The sequence below is a fragment of the Watersipora subatra genome, chromosome 1 (genome assembly GCF_963576615.1).
Source record: "Watersipora subatra chromosome 1, tzWatSuba1.1, whole genome shotgun sequence".
NCBI classification, from domain to species: domain Eukaryota; kingdom Metazoa; phylum Bryozoa; class Gymnolaemata; order Cheilostomatida; family Watersiporidae; genus Watersipora; species Watersipora subatra.
This window is the reverse complement of record NC_088708.1, coordinates 38,780,675-38,801,125: the sequence shown is the minus strand read 5'-3', so window position 1 is coordinate 38,801,125 and position 20,451 is coordinate 38,780,675. Positions and strand designations below refer to the sequence as shown.

At 37.1% G+C, this 20,451-nt stretch overlaps 2 protein-coding genes across 5 annotated transcripts in view; both read right to left on the bottom strand.

The window, feature by feature from the left end:
* Positions 1 to 3,687: 3,687 nt before the first annotated feature.
* On the bottom strand, positions 3,688 to 5,637 carry LOC137387378 (probable vesicular acetylcholine transporter-B). The gene has a single exon (XM_068073791.1). It carries the CDS (start codon positions 5,635 to 5,637, stop codon positions 3,688 to 3,690), a length of 1,950 nt encoding a protein of 649 aa, XP_067929892.1.
* A 567-nt stretch (positions 5,638 to 6,204) lies between these two features.
* The window catches only part of LOC137393833 (receptor-type tyrosine-protein phosphatase mu-like), a 171,855-nt gene continuing 157,608 nt past the window's right edge, over positions 6,205 to 20,451 (bottom strand). For 3 of the 4 annotated variants that reach the window (XM_068080544.1, XM_068080563.1, XM_068080549.1), the window contains 7 exons: positions 19,371 to 19,461; positions 17,728 to 17,792; positions 16,308 to 16,457; positions 14,091 to 14,231; positions 8,508 to 8,677; positions 8,256 to 8,391; positions 6,205 to 6,881 (listed from right to left, as the gene is read on the bottom strand). In XM_068080544.1, the coding sequence (XP_067936645.1) occupies positions 6,798 to 6,881; positions 8,256 to 8,391; positions 8,508 to 8,677; positions 14,091 to 14,231; positions 16,308 to 16,457; positions 17,728 to 17,792; positions 19,371 to 19,461 (837 nt within the window). In that variant the 3' untranslated portion in view covers positions 6,205 to 6,797. Of the gene's footprint in view, positions 6,882 to 8,255; positions 8,392 to 8,507; positions 8,678 to 14,086; positions 14,232 to 16,307; positions 16,458 to 17,727; positions 17,793 to 19,370; positions 19,462 to 20,451 lie in introns of all 4 variants that reach the window. The other variant, XM_068080557.1, reaches the window with a different exon arrangement.

The following is a 20,451-nucleotide window of genomic DNA, read 5'->3' as shown; positions in this document are numbered from 1 at the left end:
GCTGTTACAATAGCAACAGGTTTTAGCAACAGCAATAGTTCATGTTTTATAACTATTAATAAATTAGCTGAAACAAAATGTTGAAATATTAAAAGTTATAACAGATCAACAGTGTATTTGCTTTGGTTTTGCTCGCTTCTAAGTTTTGTATAAAACAAACTAAAATTTTTATAAAAAATGGCAACAAATCTCAAGGACTTTTGAGATTTGCAAGTAAAAATGTTTAGGGAAAATGAAGAGTGATGTAAACTTACCTAAATACACGTCAGTCATCTACAGACAGACACACAACTCTATTAGAAGGCGAATAATTGGTTCGCCGGGGGAATCAGGAGTTACCAGTTTTATAAGATGAGTTTCAATGAGACCCATAGAAATGCTGATTAAATTAGACTGCAGAGCGAGCATGCATTCGCTTTAATCGATTTTTCAGACTATTACCATGCTTGAGTTAAGCTTGAGAACTTTGGGTGAAATAGCCGTGTTGGGAGTAATACCTCCTGTTATTGACTATTTAAATACTAGAAGCTCGGAGTTAAAATATTGGCATAAGTAATATTACAATGAGTTGATAAACACATTTGTTAAGATATTAGTCCAAGCATACTTAAACTTGACTTGATCTGAACTTGAGTGCCTTTAGTTTATTGATGAAAACTTTAATATTCAATCTGACATCCAACTAAAGCTTATTTCGAAAAAAGTTCTCATACGAGCAGCAACTTTAAGGGGATTTATCAGCTGCACGTGTTATATATATATATATATATATATAACTTTTATTTTTTAGTGATGAAAAATATCTTTACGATTTGCCCCTATAGCACCTGTATGGTTTTGTATAGACAGCTATCTTATTGTTTAATGTAGGTTTTAATTGTGTATCTCAAAAATGAGATTTTACAAAACTCATAGAAACAACTATCAGTACCCGTACCATAGTATTTTCTTACGCCATATTAACAACCTGCTATTTGTCGGTTGGTGAGATCTACTCTAAGACCTACTCCTATCGATATTGATTAAATAGTTCAGTGTTCAACCTTGACTGAAGTTTGGCAATAACGCTGGCTTAAATCTCGTGAAAAATCACTCAACATAATAGACAACCTTCACAGTGCTCTGCTAACAAATGCATTTTTGGTATTATCTCCTTTAACAAAATGAATTTTCTTCACCAAAACCATTGGCGTGGACCTTAAAGTAGGTTTTAATAGTAATTGCTTTCTGTCCTGCAACTACCTATTGCAAGAAACCTCAGAGAATTTTGCTTCAGCAGCACTTATTGTTTCTCTAACGTATAACCTTACAAATTCATGCAACAAAATTCTTTGGAAAACCGAATATCACCGTGGGCTAAAATAATGAACAAGGTAATTACACCAGTGACTTGGTTGCTTAGCTGCAACGCTGCTTACAGCTTAGCTGCACAAGCAAAACTCTAAAAAGTTTTGCTTGTGATGAGAAATCCAGATAACTTATGACGGACCAAATGTCCTTAAGACTTGCTCTATTCAAGTCAATAGGCAATCACAGTATTCTGGTTGAATAGGTGAGAGTGGTCATAAAATGATATGCAGCTAAAAAATAAATAATAAATAGCACTAAAAAAGATAATAAATGTTTGTTCTTCAAAGAACATGCATGGTTGACCAAACCAAAATTTAATTAATATTTGTTCACATTCTACTGTCATCAATTACAAGCGCCATGGAGAGGTTCATCATAGCGCTAAACTACTCAGCATACTATCTTGGCTATACTACCTCGGCTATGCTCTTACTTCACATGTAGCGTAGCTGTATATTAAGAATAGTTTACTGCCATAATCCCGCATTGCTTTGTGAGTTCCTATTTTTATTGCTACTGCCTGACAAATATCTACTCAGAGTGCTTTAAGCTAACTCCATCATTTGCCACATTTACCAGCATGTAGCATGTAGCACTGTCAAGACCTGACTTCAACATCTTTTCACTGTAAATAAATTTAAAAACTCAAATACTTGTAATTTGTTGCGTGAATTTAGCACTCTGGTAAAATCTATGGCTGAGCAGTGTTGCTTGAATGTATTATTGTACTTCACTTGTACAAAGCGCAAAGAATAAGAGAATATTTGTTTAAAATACAATTTTGGGATCAACATAAGCAAGAATCTAACACAGGTTAATCTGATTTGTGTTAAAGACAAAACACAGTCTCTATGTTTTGTGTCTAAAACACAATCTAATACAAATTAAAACAAAATCTATGAGAAAATGTGATAAGCGAATAGTATTCTCAGAGAATTTCAAAGAATTTGTTTAGAGATGTTGCTTATAATGGTGTGAGCTGCTGATCTTCAGTTATAGCTCTGTTGATGACCATCAAATACTCTGCATCAAACACTGCCAGACACTAGCTTCAATTGTCGAACACTGCCAGACACTAGCTTCAATTGTCGAACACTGCCAGACACTAGCTTCAATTGTCGAACACTGTCAGACACCAACTGTCAATTATCAAACACTGTCAGATACAAACTGTCAATTGTCAAATACAAACTGTCAATTGTCAAACACTGTCAGATAAAAACTGTCAATTGTCAAACACTGTCAGATAAAAACTGTCAGTTGTCAAACACTGTCAATTTCAACGATGTCTTTGTACGCTAGCGTTGTAAGGCTCTTTAGGCCATCCATTAGAAAAGGACATTCTTGAAGGTCAGGTCACCACGGAACACATAAAATTTACAATAAATAATTACAGCATTTGCCTTGCTTAGATGATCTCAACATAATAGAACACAGAAATGTTTAGTATAATGAAGCACTGATGGAGAGGACGCTGCTTTCAACTGATGCATGTGAAGTAATCGATCACAGAGCAAAATATCTGGCCATATCTTTTTTTAGGAAGTGAGTTGGGACATGGAATCGGTATTCAAGCTTGCGCAGCTAAACTGCATGAAGTTACACTGAAAAAGAAATTCATGCAACAAGCTTTTACTTTAAACTGTAAAAAAGTATTATCATTTTACTTTTGCTTGGTAGCATATGTCTTTGTAGCATTTTTGAACGCATTCTGTCAATGCTGTCAACACTGTCAGCATTTTACAGGGAATATTTTAAAAGGTTTTTTGACTCACGATCTTGACAAAATAGTTCGATTGCTAAGATTCTAGATGCATCTAAGAACAAATTGCGCAGCCACTAATCTCCAAGCAAAGCTCATACCAGGTCGAGCTTCTTGTGCATTATTGTCGTTCAACTTATCTTTAGCATTTACAATGCCATATTAAACCTACAATTTGTCGGCTTATTCTAAGACCTTGTGATATCGATATTACCTAGAAATGCTGAAGTCATGCTCCATTCCAACACGCAAATCATGAATGATTATAGATTTGTAGAGTCGGGAAGACAGCTAGCAGTAGTGCATTAGCTAAGAGTATTTGGTTTGTTTGAGTGTGCCAAACTAGCTAGTATTACCTATTGATCGTAATCAATAGCATTCACATGTACAACAAGTACTAAAACACAATTATTCATCATAAATCAAAACAAACTAAAATATCTAAACTATAAAAATTTAAAGAATAGTATCTAAACTATAAAGTTCTAGAGAATAGTATCTAAACTATAAAGTTCTAGAGAATAGTATCTAAGCTATAAAGTTCTAGAGAATAAACAGTAAACAACTTTCAATCGCTAATAATTAGACTCTGAACCGCTGCTGCTCTCACTGCCTGATGTAGTCGCTGCACCTTTTTCATCAGCAGTAAACTGTCCCAGACTAGTAGGTCTCTCCTGTGGCACAGGTCTTATGGCATTGTTGTATCCATACTCGGCGTTTCGGCGTATGTCAGGCTCAGTAGCTTTGGTCGGTTGGTTAGACTTTAGGGCAGTCGTCTCTGTCACACCGTCATCGCTGTCACTATATCTAGAATGGACTTGTGCTATGGGCCCATTAGTTATGATCCTTTCATCGCAGTCGAGTCCATTCTGATCTTCATAGGAAGAAGTGTATGTTCGATAGAGTTTGTAATCTTCTATTCCATTTGTCTCATTCGCTTCTGAGTCTGGTACAAATTTTTGGTAATCATAAGCCTTTCTCAAAAAGGCCAATAAAGGAGCATAAACTATATTGCTGACGAATATTCCTGCATTCAGTGGCAAAAAGCCTATACTATTTACTATCTGTCCCGCAATGATCGGTCCGATAGCATAAGCCATCGAGTAAGAAATATCGGCAATAGCGTAGACGCTGCCGTAAACTGAAACATGTCTAACATCAACCATATGCGCCATAAGAGGGAGAATAGCCGTATCCACCAATGCAATACCAAAACATAGGATACATAATGGAACAATCACTTGTGTGAATGAACGACAAAAAGGTAGAGCCATACAACTAATTCCTTCTAGTGCCAAACCAATTGCAGCTAAAAGCCATTGCTTACAGGGATACCGTTCGGCTATTTTTACAGTAAAAATCACACCAAAGAGATGAGGTAAAAAAGCAGGCAACCAGATAAGACCAACTTGCCACTCGGGAGCATCCATAGTGTCATGCATCCATAGAGCGATTGTTGGTTCGATGAAGGCGAGTGACACATTGGCCATGACAAGACACCCCGCACATACAGCGATGTAAGGGTCGATTATAAGCCGATAGATTGGAGTGGCATTTGGTAGTTTACGTTCTTTCTTCAATTCACTTCTTTTTTTTCTCACAGGCTTCATGACGAACATCATGAGGCATCCGTCAAAAAGAGCAACAAGCGCAAGCAATAAGAAGGGTACAGCTTTGCCCGCAAATTCATAAAGTGTTCCTCCAAATGGCGGCGCTACAAGACTGCCGAAAGATATAAAAGCGAGAGCTATTCCTAGTGCTGCTGAGCGTTCTTTGTCCTCCGGGTACCGATCAGCGATCATTGCCAAACCTGAAGTATCAGCAAATGCTGAACCAATTCCTTGCATACTTCGAGCCACAAACAAGGCTCCATAACTGCTGCCGACAGCAAACATGGAAGTGCTGAAAAAGATAATGATTAACCCGATGAGCATTGGCACATCGTAACCAATTCTGTCCATCAAAGTGCCGGTAAACGGGTTCACCAACAATTGGAAGATTGCTTTGCATGCGAAGAGCACTCCAATGTTAACGTCTTCATTTTTGCTTTGATAAGTTTTTGCATTCAGTTTGAAGCTACGAATGAAAGTGTTATTAGCTTCGAAATGTGATTGTTTCATAGAGCTAAGGCTAGTCAACACCGTTGAATCTGTAATGTATCTGGAGGCAACTTCTGTAGAAGCTATAGTTATATCTTCATAATAGCTGACATTCTCATAGACGACTCGAGTTGGAAATGCATGAATACGTCTCAAGTATGTCGGAATAATAGGAACGATGACCATGTAGAGCATGTTGTCCAGAAAGAGAGCGATACAAACCACTAGCAAAACTAGTTTCCGTTGAGATTCTGGAATTCGTAGTTTCTCATTGAACTTGTCAAGCCAGAACCTGAGCAACCTGTTGCTGCATGGCATTTGCCAGTTGGCCATCCACTCACGGATTGCAATAAAAAATGCATACAACTTATTGTCATTGCTTCCTGGAATAGAACCGGCTGAACTAGTCCCTCTCTGTTCCTTCATGGCAACTGTCAATTGTTAAAACCCTCTACGTGAAATGACTGTATATAGGCTATAGTACCACAGCGCAGCAAATGAGAGCTTCACCTTCAATCAATCTGTAATACAATATGAAGATATTTAGCTTTCTTCTTAGACGGTTAGCAGAAATCTATGGAGCACTGAATTATTGATGAAGAATAATTGTTCTTAATATAATAGCGCAATCATTTGAGAGCCTCTCCAAACACCCTCACCTATGTGATAGGCCTGATCACATGCGGAGCCAATATTTCGCATTAGCAAATCTAGCAACACGCAATTTCTGCAGATACCTGTAGGAAAAATAACACACAGGATGTATGTATACTGGTTAGGTATTATTGAATGCCACCTACCGTGAAGATTGTATGGTGGGTGGCGCTGGTGTGCCACTGCTCCTGCTGATGAATCACTCCATAAGATATTGAATTATGACGAATCGATAGAGCTCACTGCTAGCAACACTTGCGGACAAATACTCAGTGGTAGGGCGAACCGTTACAGAAACTAATTTCATTAAACTATTAGTGTTAGCATGAAGACGCCGTGAAGACATTGAGCTTTTATTGAACTGCTCTAGATTTAGATGAACTGGCAGATTTAGGCATGTAGTAAAGGTGGCAAAAGAAAAGATGGGCAATTACATAGTCACGCCCCAAGGTCGACACATGACTACAGGCTAAAACACAAGTAATTTGTTACTCATCAACTAACATGTTGCTGTGATTATTGAAAATTAAAAGTTAATGAAAAACCTGCAACGCATAAAACGTCTGATAATCCCATGCTACCTAAATCAAAACAAGCAGCTCTAAGCACCAATATGATAATGTATAAAGATATGCAACACGAGTAAATGTAGTATTCTGAAAAAAAATGTATTGACCAAAATACCACAGCGACAGTACCCCAAAATATCTGTACCAATGTACGAGCATCACAGACGAAAACACAAAAATGTATAAAAAATACAAATACATTAACTGAACAGACATCTTCCAATCGAAAGCAAGAATTTGCAAACAATATTTTCAATAAAAGCGAATGCTGAAGGTGAGATACTTGAATAAGCGGGATTTATATAATTTTATCATGTCAAGTAATGGTGAATGTAAGACATGATATGCTAAACTGAAAGCTGACTAGAGACAAGTAAAGACTGCAGAGTCCTGATATGAACTCTCCAAATAATCCGAGACGAACTTGTAACAGAACTCAAACTGCTCCTACAACAAAGATAAATGTTTGCTAACCAAACTGTGTCACCATCAGATTAACTTACCATATGCTTTTTTAATTTGTCAAACCTTGTCATAATTAAGTGTTTTCTGAGAATTTAACATTTGCGCAAACCATAAGAGAATATGGAGCTATGTTATTTATGTGAGTATAAGGAGTTGCACTATTAGTAAAATAAACACAATTACGCACTTGACAAAAGTATGGTGGAGTTGAGCTACATGTACATGTAAAGATGACCAGATATGGAGTTGTGTTATCTGTTACCAGAACGGCCTATATGAAGCAATGCTAGTAACAAAGCTAACTATCATGGTAGAACTTATCAAAAATATTTCATGACATTTGTTGTTGTTCACATAAAATAGGAAATTTGGACTAAACATTTTAACCTGGTTTTAACAAGAAAAATCAAGAATTTTTTTGTTAATCGTCTGGTTGCAGCTAGAAATATTCTCCTGAAGTCACACATTCAGTAACTATCTGAGTTACGGCTGCAGTGTCCTTTGTCCACCTATACTTACAACACATTCAGTAACTATATGAGTTACGACTGCAGTGTCCTTTGTCCATCCATACTTACAGCCCAATCAGTAACTATCTGAGTTACGACCGCAGTGTTCTTTGTCCACCCATACTTACAACACATTCAGTAACTATCTGAGTTACGACCGCAGTGTTCTCTGTCCATCCATACTTACAACACAATCAGTAACTATCTGAGTTACGACCGCAGTGACCTTTGTCCACCCATACTTACAACACATTCAGTAACTATCTGAGTTACGACCGCAGTGTCCATTGTCCATCCATACTTACAGCCCGATCAGTAAATATCTGAGTTACGACCGCATTGTTTTTTGTCCACCCATACTTACAACACATTCAGTAACTGAGTTACGACTGCAGTGTCCGTTGTCCACCCATACTTACAACACATGCAGAAGATTCAGTCTCACTCACTCATTGAGCAAGTATCACCATGGCAACATTGGTATCTTATATATTGTAATTTACTATACACCGTTACCGTGGCCCCCAAAAGGAAGTTTCATTCAGATGTCAATCAAACCAAAAAGGAAGGAAAGCATTGTCATTGGACACAAAGCTTAGTGCAATACATAGTGATAAAATGTGCTCCATCAGACAAACTTCCTGATCTTTCCCTCGACTGTATGCAAGAAAACAGTGTACATGATGTGGCAACCAAAAATTAAATTTTGTTTTATTTTACATCATACGTATGTCAAAAAATTGTAAGCAGAAATGATTGTAAGTCGAGGTTCGACTATATAAAAATCAACTATCAACCAAAAAACAGAAGTGTCTTTGCATTGCATCAGTATTAATACTAAACCTACCAATGCGGATATAAACATCGGTTGGTCGTTCCTGAGAAGACGGATTGTTTCAGGAATGTCCACTTCGCTGTCCATGGTCATTGCCTGAAGGAGGGAGTGGCATGCTATGTACAGCCCACACTGCTTAGCGCCATCACTACAAAACAAATGAATATACAGAAGGTTAAACAGGATACAATTTCATCATACAGTCAGGATTCAGAAAAAAACTACAAGATGTCTATGAGACGAAAAAAAAGGAGAACAACTCACAAACAATTGACAACAATCATCCTATCACCACTCTCTTGCTTCCGTCGCTCCAACATTGCCACCAACTTGACAAAGCTTTCCATTTCTGATGGAAGCTCCTTTTGACTGGACCAAAACTTACACATGTAGTGGTCTACATCAGCCTGCGCCTGCTCGGGCTGGAAGACTTCCTGAAATGAAAATAAAATAAATAGATCCAAAGACTTGAACTTGACTGAAGCAGAAACAATGCAGAGGTATATTTTGGCAGACTCGAAAAGAAAAACTGATTCAGAAATAATCTGCCGCAAACATCGCTTTATTTTTCAGCCCTTCCCCTATAGTTGCGTTCTATTACAGGCAACGTTCAAATGGAGGGTGGCGTTGTATTTTTCAAATAGCTCGTCAGAATTTGGGGCTAAATTTAACCTTTTTAACGAGTGAATCGAATGTTGCCGACATTGTGCACTGTCCTTCGAGTGAAACGACGTGGAGCGATGTTGAACGACGTGGAGCGATGTTGAAACTTTTTGGATGTAATAACTGCTATAACTTACCTCCAACTTGTCATAGATCTCTAAATAAATATGCATTGAGAAGCTGAAAAATATATCTACCAGTTGATATTTATTACTTGCAATGATATTATAGCCTGCGTAGTAATTTGTTAGAACTTGCAACGTGTTTATTTCATTCTAAATATAAACTCATATTTTTATTTTATAACTATATTTAACGATGTTGCATAAAAGCTCATTGCACTCGTTGATATGTTTGCTACAGTTTGCAGACAAAACTGGCTTTTCATGTGCAATAGAATGAGTGAGTTATGAGCGTTGATCCATGTGAGCCGAGTTTAGATAACTGCGATGATGCTACCAAATAAGGTGCTAAACTGCAAATTTTAAAATTATATAATCATAGTTTATAAAATTGCAGATTCAAACTACAAATGTATATTCAAGAACAAATGACATGAATAAACCATATTTATAATGTAGAGTATGCAGAAACGCAAATTAATACTTTTTGAAACAAAATATTTGCATTGTTTGCTCGACCAGTTGCGTTCTGATTGTTGTTTTCGTTTGGAATTATTTCAGCTTCTTCTGGCTTTTCAATACCCTTTACACAGTTTGCTGACCTAAATTCTTCTTTTACACAGTTTGCTGACCTAAATTCTTCTTTTACACTGCAGAACTAGTCGATATTAGCACACAAACAGTTTTTAGCAAAGCAAATATTTTATGCGCTGCTATTTGGAAAACTTTTGTGAAAATAATGATAAACCTATAGCCGCATGCACGCTAAGCACAACTTTATAGCCTGAAAGTATTAGTACAGATTCCATCATAATTGTAAACCGCTTTTCACATACGCCGAAGTATGAAGACTGCATTGAATAAGGAACTACTATTAGCTTGATACAGTTATTCAATATTTCTATGGCATTGCTTTCAAAGTTTTAGAAAACACATAGGTTTTGAAAATATAAAATGGACTTTGATACGAACAGCAACCCTAAAAGAATAGTAAATTACGTATAATTTGTTAATTATAAGTCATTGCTAGCACCACTTGTTATTATGGGTTTGGAAAAATCAAAGAATGTCAGAGGCGATCAGATAGAGTAAAGTCAAGAGTCAAGTAAAAGGCGGTGCTCTATTTTTCACCCCTTCTCTTATAGTGGCAGACAAGTAATGTGGCGTTCAAATAATGTGGCGTTTAAATGAAAGTTTGATGGAATGATGCAATTGAATGAGGCGGTACAACCACGAAAATGTACCGTATGTCCCAGTATATAAGCCTATTTCACATAAGTCGACCCTATTAGTCTGGTTGCCACGGGGCATTTTTGTGTCACTTTTTTTACAGAGGCAGGACTGCAGGGGTTTGTCTTGAGACTATGTCTTGAGATGTCCATTGACAAATTATTAAAGCCAGCTTCACAACTTGAACTGCTCGTCTCCTGTAAAGACTCGTCTCCTGTAAAGACTCGTCTCCTGTGAAGACCATTCTAAATACTGGGTGACATTTACTCGTGAGTCAAAATATCAAAGAGCCTTTAAAGCGGCGATGAGTCTCGAATCTGAAGAAACTAAGGTGAGAAATCAGCAAACTTGCCTACTTCATTTTTTAGAATTTAAGTAAAGATATAATTTTTTCACTGCTATTACTAGCCTTAACGACAGCCTTTAACTGACCGGTACCGGAAACGGACTAAAGACCTAACTGCTATCGATACAAGCAAATATGAACCGTATTAAAAATGACCCAGATTGCGGTCTAAAACTATGATTGGCTACTTTGGCAAATTGCTCACAGGTATCCGAAAAAATATATTCTTGTATTTCTACTCACCATTTAATAGCTAATTATTCCTAGTTTATTAACTAAAAGAGTGGTAGGGCACCGGATTACTAATTACTGGGCCAAAAAGATGCTAAAAGTGGTGAACTACCATAAACCCCATTCTTTGCCACCCGTTGACACAATAATGGTGTCTGGCAACCAGACTATATAAAAATAGCTCTGAATTCAGAAAATTTATAAGAATTCGCATATACCGTAAAACCTCTAATTGAACTCCACCTCTATTTTAACACCACCTACAATTGACCGCCACCCTGAAAGAAGAGTTGAAAAATAGACTGCCACTCTCTCCAATCGAACGCCACCTCCATTTGACCGCCACTGACATTATTTGATCTTTATGAGCCCATAATATCAACTGATTAGGAGAAAAGTGTCCACAAAACCGTATTAATAATAAATTGTTTATATCAATAACAATTAATTCTCTCGTTGTCCAATTCCAAACTTTGAAAGCAACAAAATAGAAATAATTAATAAAGGTCTGAGGCTAGTAGTAACTTTCTGTTTAATGCGGTCTTTCTACTTCGAAGTAGCCTACATATATAAAAACCCCGCTTAAACATTCGATGGTAGATGGACTTTCAAAGCAATGGTATAAACATAAGACAGTCTCAGGATAATAGTGGTTCCTTGTTTAACGCGGTCCTAATATTTCGAAGGACATGCATATAAAAACCGGTTTGCAAGTTTTGGAGCAAAGGTTACGTTAGCGAGCGAACATTTACGCCTTGCATTGGTGCTAAATGCAGCAAGTGGAAGTTTTGCTCTGCAAGAAAAATGTTTGAACGCTAATATCAACTAGTTTGGCAGTGCAGAAAAAAAGTTGAGACCAGAAGATATTGTGGAAGCTATTGGACAACTAGAAGATGTTCATTTCATCGAAAGCAATAATCAGAACACAGCGATCTGAGCAAACGATGGAAATACTTTGTTTTAATAACGTTAATTTTTGTTTCTGCATGTAATATAAGTATGGCTTGTTCATGTCACTTGCTCATGAATATGTATTTGTATTAATTGATAGATTATTATTGTATAACTTATAAATATGCAGATTTATAGCAGATTAACACGGCTTACAATAAATCGATGCTCATAACTTCACTTCTATTGCACATAAAAAGCTAGTTTTGGCTGCAAACTAGCAAATATATTAATGAGTGCAATGAGCTTTTATTCAACATTGGTAAATATAAATGTAAAACAAAAATGTCTTCAAATTGCTTAAGATTGGTGAGTAGTCGTATAATTAGTACGTGGTGTCTCCAAGTAATCAAAAAGAAACAATCATCTGTTTGTATTGAGTCAATGAAAAACACGATTGCATTTCATGTTAACTTTAATTTCTCTTAGCTAAAAACACTTTTTTTATAGCTATTTTTCGTAATTATCAGACACATTACAGCCACGTAGGTTTCACAAATTGTAGACCAATAGACTTCCAATGATTATCTATTGGGCTATGGTAGTAGTGATAATGAGTATTTATGTTTAACAGTAATAATAATGCCAGAAGCTATAGTAATAGTGGTAGCTAGAAACATGTATAGCTTGTCAAACATGGCAGTAGGAAGAGGACAAAAAAGTGTCCAAAAAGATTCTGCAACACATTTGTGGCTTTTGTATGGCATCAGAAGATATATAATTTTATGCTAATTAATTTGGTCAAGTGTTATGACAACTTATATGTGCCAATGTCAAATATTTGCCTTTACTGAACATTTAATTGTCTCAGCAAAAAGATTTGTTAGCGAAAGAGTTAATGATAGCGGTAACCATTATTGTTATGTTATACCGCTACTGCTTTTAGTTTAAAAGAAGTAGCGTAAGACATTTTCTTCCTTTTACGGGTAAAATCCAACATTTTTTCGGTAATATCTTTCAACTGCACTAGCAATATTAATAATGTAATTGCATGTGACACGTTTAAACCCAAGCAATCATTCCTATGACCAACCACAGACTGTTATTGCTGTCATAGCGTACTATTATTAAACAAGAGCTGCTTGGCATGAGTGCACAGGCTCTTACTGTGAAGACAAAAGCTGGACAGAAAAGGGCTGAATGCACCAGGTTCGTTGCAATTTTTATCACGAAACCTTCACATGCGGCTTTTCTTCGAGTGCGAGCCATCGCTGCTGTATAAAACAAACTGCAACTAAAAGGATACTAGCCGCATGCTTAGCGCAGTTCGAGTTGTAGTTGTTAATATTAAGTTAGCATGTCAAGTCGGACCCTTTCAATCAGAGTTACACATGTATAAGTGGTACCCTTTCAATCAGAGTTACACACGTATAAGTTGGACCCTTTCAATCAGAGTTACACATGTATAAGTTGGACCCTTTCAATCAGAGTTACACACGTATAAGTCGGACCCTTTCAATTAGAGTTACACACGTATAAGTTGGACCCTTTCAATCAGAGTTACACACGTACAAGTTGGACCCTTTCAATCAGAGTTACACACGTATAAGTGGTACCCTTTCAATTAGAGTTACACACGTATAAGTGGTACCCTTTCAATCAGAGTTACACACGTATAAGTGGTACCCTTTCAATCAGAGTTACACACGTATAAGTCGGACCCTTTCAATCAGAGTTACACATGTATAAGTCGTACCCTTTCAATCAGAGTTACACATGTATAAGTCGTACCCTTTCAATCAGAGTTACACATGTATAAGTGGTACCCTTTCAATCAGAGTAACACACGTATAAGTCGTACCCTTTCAATCAGAGTTACACACGTATAAGTGGTACCCTTTCAATCAGAGTTACACACGTATAAGTGGTACCCTTTCAATCAGAGTTACACACGTATAAGTGGTACCCTTTCAATTAGAGTTACACACGTATAAGTGGTACCCTTTCAATCAGAGTTACACATGTATAAGTCGTACCCTTTCAATCAGAGTTACACATGTATAAGTGGTACCCTTTCAATCAGAGTAACACACGTATAAGTCGGACCCTTTCAATCAGAGTTACACATGTATAAGCCAGACCCTTTCAATCAGAGTTACACATGTATAAGTTGGACCCTTTCAATCAGAGTTACAAATGTATAAGTCAGACCCTTTCAATCAGAGTTACACATGTATAAGTCGGACCCTTTCAATCAGAGTTTCGCGCGTGTAAGCCAGACCCTTTAGTTTGGTAACTTTTTCTGTGTTCTAGAATCAGCCTATATGTGGGGATATACGGATACAAGCAGTGGCTCAGACCTACCTCTGACTTGTTGTGCAATCGAAGAGACTGCTTGTATACGCGTGGACTCTGGTCAACTGACTGCTCGTCAAGTAACTCTATGGACATAGAGGCAAACTCCTTGGTGCGACATTCCATACTTGGCCAGAATATCGGCAGGTCCTACAGCCCGACAAAAAGATTCTAATGAACATAACTTATTACAAAAACATTTATTGCATACATAGTAATATTTAACAAATTGAACCAACTACAAAGTTGTAAGTAGTTGAGTAAAATACCACCCAAATTTACTTAATCCTCAGCTTTCTCAATGTCAGGGATTATCTTTATCTTAATCCTCAGCTTTCTCAATGTCAGGGGTTATCTTTATCTTAATCACAGCTTTCTCAATGTCAGGGGTTATCTTTATCTTAATCACAGCTTTCTCAATGTCAGGGATTATCTTTATCTTAATCCTCAGCTTTCTCAATGTCAGGGATTATCTTTATCTTAATCACAGCTTTCTCAATGTCAGGGGTTATCTTTATCTTAATCACAGCTTTCTCAATGTCAGGGGTTATCTTTATCTTAATCACAGCTTTCTCAATGTCAGGGATTATCTTTATCTTAATCACAGCTTTCTCAATGTCAGGGGTTATCTTTATCTTAATCACAGCTTTCTCAATGTCAGGGGTTATCTTTATCTTAATCACAGCTTTCTCAATGTCAGGGATTATCTTTATCTTAATCACAGCTTTCTCAATGTCAGGGATTATCTTTATCTTAATCACAGCTTTCTCAATGTCAGGGATTATCTTTATCTTAATCACAGCTTTCTCAATGTCAGGGATTATCTTTATCTTAATCCTCAGCTTTCTCAATGTCAGGGGTTATCTTTATCTTAATCACAGCTTTCTCAATGTCAGGGGTTATCTTTATCTTAATCACAGCTTTCTCAATGTCAGGGATTATCTTTATCTTAATCCTCAGCTTTCTCAATGTCAGGGATTATCTTTATCTTAATCACAGCTTTCTCAATGTCAGGGGTTATCTTTATCTTAATCACAGCTTTCTCAATGTCAGGGGTTATCTTTATCTTAATCACAGCTTTCTCAATGTCAGGGATTATCTTTATCTTAATCACAGCTTTCTCAATGTCAGGGGTTATCTTTATCTTAATCACAGCTTTCTCAATGTCAGGGGTTATCTTTATCTTAATCACAGCTTTCTCAATGTCAGGGATTATCTTTATCTTAATCACAGCTTTCTCAATGTCAGGGATTATCTTTATCTTAATCACAGCTTTCTCAATGTCAGGGGTTATCTTTATCTTAATCACAGCTTTCTCAATGTCAGGGGTTATCTTTATCTTAATCACAGCTTTCTCAATGTCAGGGATTATCTTTATCTTAATCCTCAGCTTTCTCAATGTCAGGGATTATCTTTATCTTAATCACAGCTTTCTCAATGTCAGGGGTTATCTTTATCTTAATCCTCAGCTTTCTCAATGTCAGGGGTTATCTTTATCTTAATCACAGCTTTCTCAATGTCAGGGGTTATCTTTATCTTAATCACAGCTTTCTCAATGTCAGGGGTTATCTTTATCTTAATCACAGCTTTCTCAATGTCAGGGATTATCTTTATCTTAATCCTCAGCTTTCTCAATGTCAGGGATTATCTTTATCTTAATCACAGCTTTCTCAATGTCAGGGGTTATCTTTATCTTAATCCTCAGCTTTCTCAATGTCAGGGGTTATCTTTATCTTAATCACAGCTTTCTCAATGTCAGGGGTTATCTTTATCTTAATCACAGCTTTCTCAATGTCAGGGATTATCTTTATCTTAATCCTCAGCTTTCTCAATGTCAGGGATTATCTTTATCTTAATCACAGCTTTCTCAATGTCAGGGGTTATCTTTATCTTAATCACAGCTTTCTCAATGTCAGGGATTATCTTTATCTTAATCACAGCTTTCTCAATGTCAGGGGTTATCTTTATCTTAATCCTCAGCTTTCTCAATGTCAGGGGTTATCTTTATCTTAATCACAGCTTTCTCAATGTCAGGGGTTATCTTTATCTTAATCACAGCTTTCTCAATGTCAGGGGTTATCTTTATCTTAATCACAGCTTTCTCAATGTCAGGGGTTATCTTTATCTTAATCACAGCTTTCTCAATGTCAGGGGTTATCTTTATCTTAATCCTCAGTTTTCTGTTCAGCGTGCACAAAAACCACCGCAAATAACTAGCTGAAATACCTGTTTGCCTGTAGATTCAGCTGAAGCAGACTGAGCGCACAGAGTTAAAAGAGCGAAAGGTCGCTGAGAGAGCACCATCATCCAAAAGTCTTCTACTGTGCTGCTGAGAGGATGCTGAGTGGCTATAATAGCTGACCTCTTCCTGTGGTCCTGTATAACGGGTAAAATATAGCATGACACAGCACAGTGCAACATAATAATAACATGACACATCACACAGTATAACATATAGCATGCCACAGCACTGAGTATAACATATAGCGTGAAACAGCACTCAGTATAACATATAGCGTTACACAGCACTCAGTATAACATATAGCATGACACAGCACAGTGCAACATAATAATAGCATGACACATCACACAGTATAACATATAGCATGACATAGCACTCAGTATAACATATATCGTGACACAGCACTCAGTGCAACATATAGCATGACACAGCACTCAGTATAACATTATAACATATAGCATGACACAGCACTCAGTATAACATATAGCATGTCACAGCACTCAGTGCAACATATAGCATGACACAGCTCTCAGTGCAACATATAGCATGACAAAGCACTCAGTGTAACATATAGCATGACACAGCACTCAGTGCAACATATAGTATGACAAAGCTCTCAGTGTAACATATAGCATGACACAGCACTCAGTGTAACATATAGCATGACAGCACTCAGTGCAACATATAGAATGACACAGCATTCAGTGTAACATATAGCATGACACAGCACTCAGTGTAACATATAGCATGACACAGCACTCAGTGTAACATATAGCATGACACAGCACTCAGTGCAACATATAGTATGACAAAGCTCTCAGTGTAACATATAGCATGACACAGCACTCAGTGTAACATATAGCATGACACAGCACTCAGTGTAACATATAGCATGACACAGCACTCAGTGCAACATATAGTATGACAAAGCTCTCAGTGTAACATATAGCATGACACAGCACTCAGTGTAACATATAGCATGACAGCACTCAGTGCAACATATAGAATGACACAGCACTCAGTGTAACATATAGCATGACACAGCACTCAGTGTAACATATAGCATGACACAGCACTCAGTGTAACATATAGCATGACAGCACTCAGTGCAACATATAGAATGACACAGCATTCAGTGCAACATATAGCATGACACAGCACTCAGTGTAACATATAGCATGACACAGCACTCAGTGTAACATATAGCATGACACAGCACTCAGTGCAACATATAGAATGACACAGCATTCAGTGCAACATATAGCATGACACAGCACTCAGTGCAACATATAGCATGACACAGCACTTGGTGTAACATATAGCATGACACAGCACTCAGTGTAACATATAATAATGTGTCACATGCACCGAACGCATGGATAAAAAGATAAGCCAGAGACTTACGTCAATATATGAAGCATTGATATAATTACTTGAACAATTCACCAGTGGAACCCGTCTGTCATTAACTGTAAAAATAGTTACACAGAGTCAAAGGGTTATACGGAGTCAAAGAGTTACACAGAGTCAATGAGTTCTACAGAGTCAAAGAATTACGCACTAAAATCATAAATAAAGCAAAGCAGAGTCATGGAACTCCCCTAAGGACTGAGAATTGCATGCCCTTGTCAGATACATCATGTGGATGCAACTACACATGCGCAGCAAAAAGTATACAGCACTTTTAGAATGAATTGCATACCCTAGGACACTTATATTTCGCTAGTATTTAGTTTCCTGAGTTAAATTAAAATAGGCAAAAGTTGACCGCAGTTAAAACGCTCAGAAAAAAGACATCTTTTTCTTTTGAGCGTTTCAACAAAGCTCAATTATGCCGATTTTATTTTAAGTTCATGCAGAGGTTTCCACGCTTTCGATGGGACATGGCCAAGCAGATGTTTGGTAAAACTTGATATTTTGCAAACCTTTATAAAGGTCGTTAATATAAATATTTTGCCACTGATGATAATAATGACGCCTAAGAACTACTAAAAGTTGATGTTTGTCTCTATGGCTTCGAATAAAGTGATATTCTACAGCGATAAAAACCGTCTCCATAGCCGTTGGGCAAATAGCTTTTTGAATAAATGATGTTGAGGTCGAGTTATCTGAAGCAATTTATCATTGCGTGGGAACAGACCAAACAAATCCGTTCGAGTTAACCTTGTGTTTTGAGATGAAATGTTACATTTTATCCGAGGGCGAGTTATCCGAGTTTGACTGTACTTAGCCACGGAAAGTTCCTAAAAAGTTGGGACGGCTCAGCCGGCTAGCCGCCCCAGGGAATACGGGCCTGGTTCACCGATAAGAAAAAATTTCAATTTGGGACTAGTTTGTAATTGTGAACCGCAGGTAGAATGGTGTGGGCGAGGTCGATAATGCAATTTGATCGTTGCTGCCATTTGTTTCTTGGACTATCAATGAACAAAGCTATTTAATTTCGCGTTTTCGCGAAATAACGGGGAAAACGCGAAAATTAGATAAGGCAAATACATGAGTGTCCTAGGGTATTCTAATTATAGCAGGATAAAAACAATCAACAGTAACAATTTGCAAATTAACTGTAGCAGAAGCATGACTATCTACGAGATAAGACTACTCCCAATACAGACTAGGAATAATGGCATCTCTAGTTGTGACTGTATTGAAGAATATAGCCTTACATAGCCTTATAGCTTTTGTGGGACGTTATTTTACCTATGAGGTAAATAACCATTTACAGGGCTTACTCTAGTCGTAGTGCGTCAACATAAGGACAAGGTAGAACTGTACTTACCAACAACACGGGACATATTGTATTTATATAATTTGACTCTACTTACGGGGTATGTACTTACGGGATATGTACTTACGGGGTATGTACTTACGGGGTATGTACTTACGGGGTATGTACTTACGACGTATGTACTTATGGGGCATGTACTAACGGGGTATGTACTTACGGGATATGTAATTACGGGGTATGTACTTACGGGGTATGTACCTACGGATTATGTACTTACGGGATATGTACTGACGGGGTATGTACTTATGGGATATGTACTTACGGGGTACGACTATTGCTTGTCTATTCTTTGGTTGATTTTTAGATGAAGATGCATCTGTACTTCTATCCACATGAAGCATGTCCTTTAGTTTCTAAAGCAGAAACAGAGCTAACTCTGTAGACAGTCATAATGCACCAGGTAAGATTTAACCAATATAGTATCCTTTAATGACATATGCTACATGATTATAAAATAATATTGGAGTCTTAATATGCTTGATTAGGTGAACATAATACTAGAAATTCTCCTGTCATACAGTCCAAGACCTGATAATGGAATAAGTGATAACGGAAAAAAGAAAGGGTAGTGCTGGTTGTTGAAAAAGTAGTTGTCAGCAGGAATTGACAGAGTATAATGTAAATGAGAGTTGTTCGAGATGTTATAAAATAAATATGAGGGAGCACGACTTCAAAAAGGAAATTCTAGTAATCTAGGAATTTGACAGGGGAACTTGTTGGCAAGTATGACATAGTTGTATTTGAGCATTGTATGTAATGAAATGTTTGTCATTACATCCAGTACATGTGAGCTGTGATATGTTGTTGTCAAGTCTGCCTAGAAAGTTGTTACGCAGTTCTTGAAAATCAGGACAATCTAAAGATTGAAAACGAGGAATGTAATGAAGGGGGGCAGCATTGAGAGGAGCAATATTGTTTTGTGCAATATTTTCATGGTCAATGATGTCCATAAAATCATGATCATCATCTAAAAACAAAGGGGCTGCCAAGTCCATGTCATTTACATCGCCTACAACATCTACTAAAGATTATCTGAATCAGATGAGTTGTTGTTATCAATTTGAGTAGCGTGTCGTTGAACATTAGCATTTGATGTAGATGGTTGCTGTGAGGACCTATTTATCCTCCTATTGCGCTGTAATAATTGAAAGACATTTGGACGGCCACTGTGTCGGCTGCGACGTGGTGTTCTGGGAAGTTGTATGTACATGGTAGTTGCCAAGTTGTTTTGAAATTAAATTGAAAAAGTCAATTATGCAAAACAAAAGGTTGTAAAAAATTCACACCTAATCTACTACTATATCAAACCTATGTTTTACAACAATAAAATGAATATTAATTAA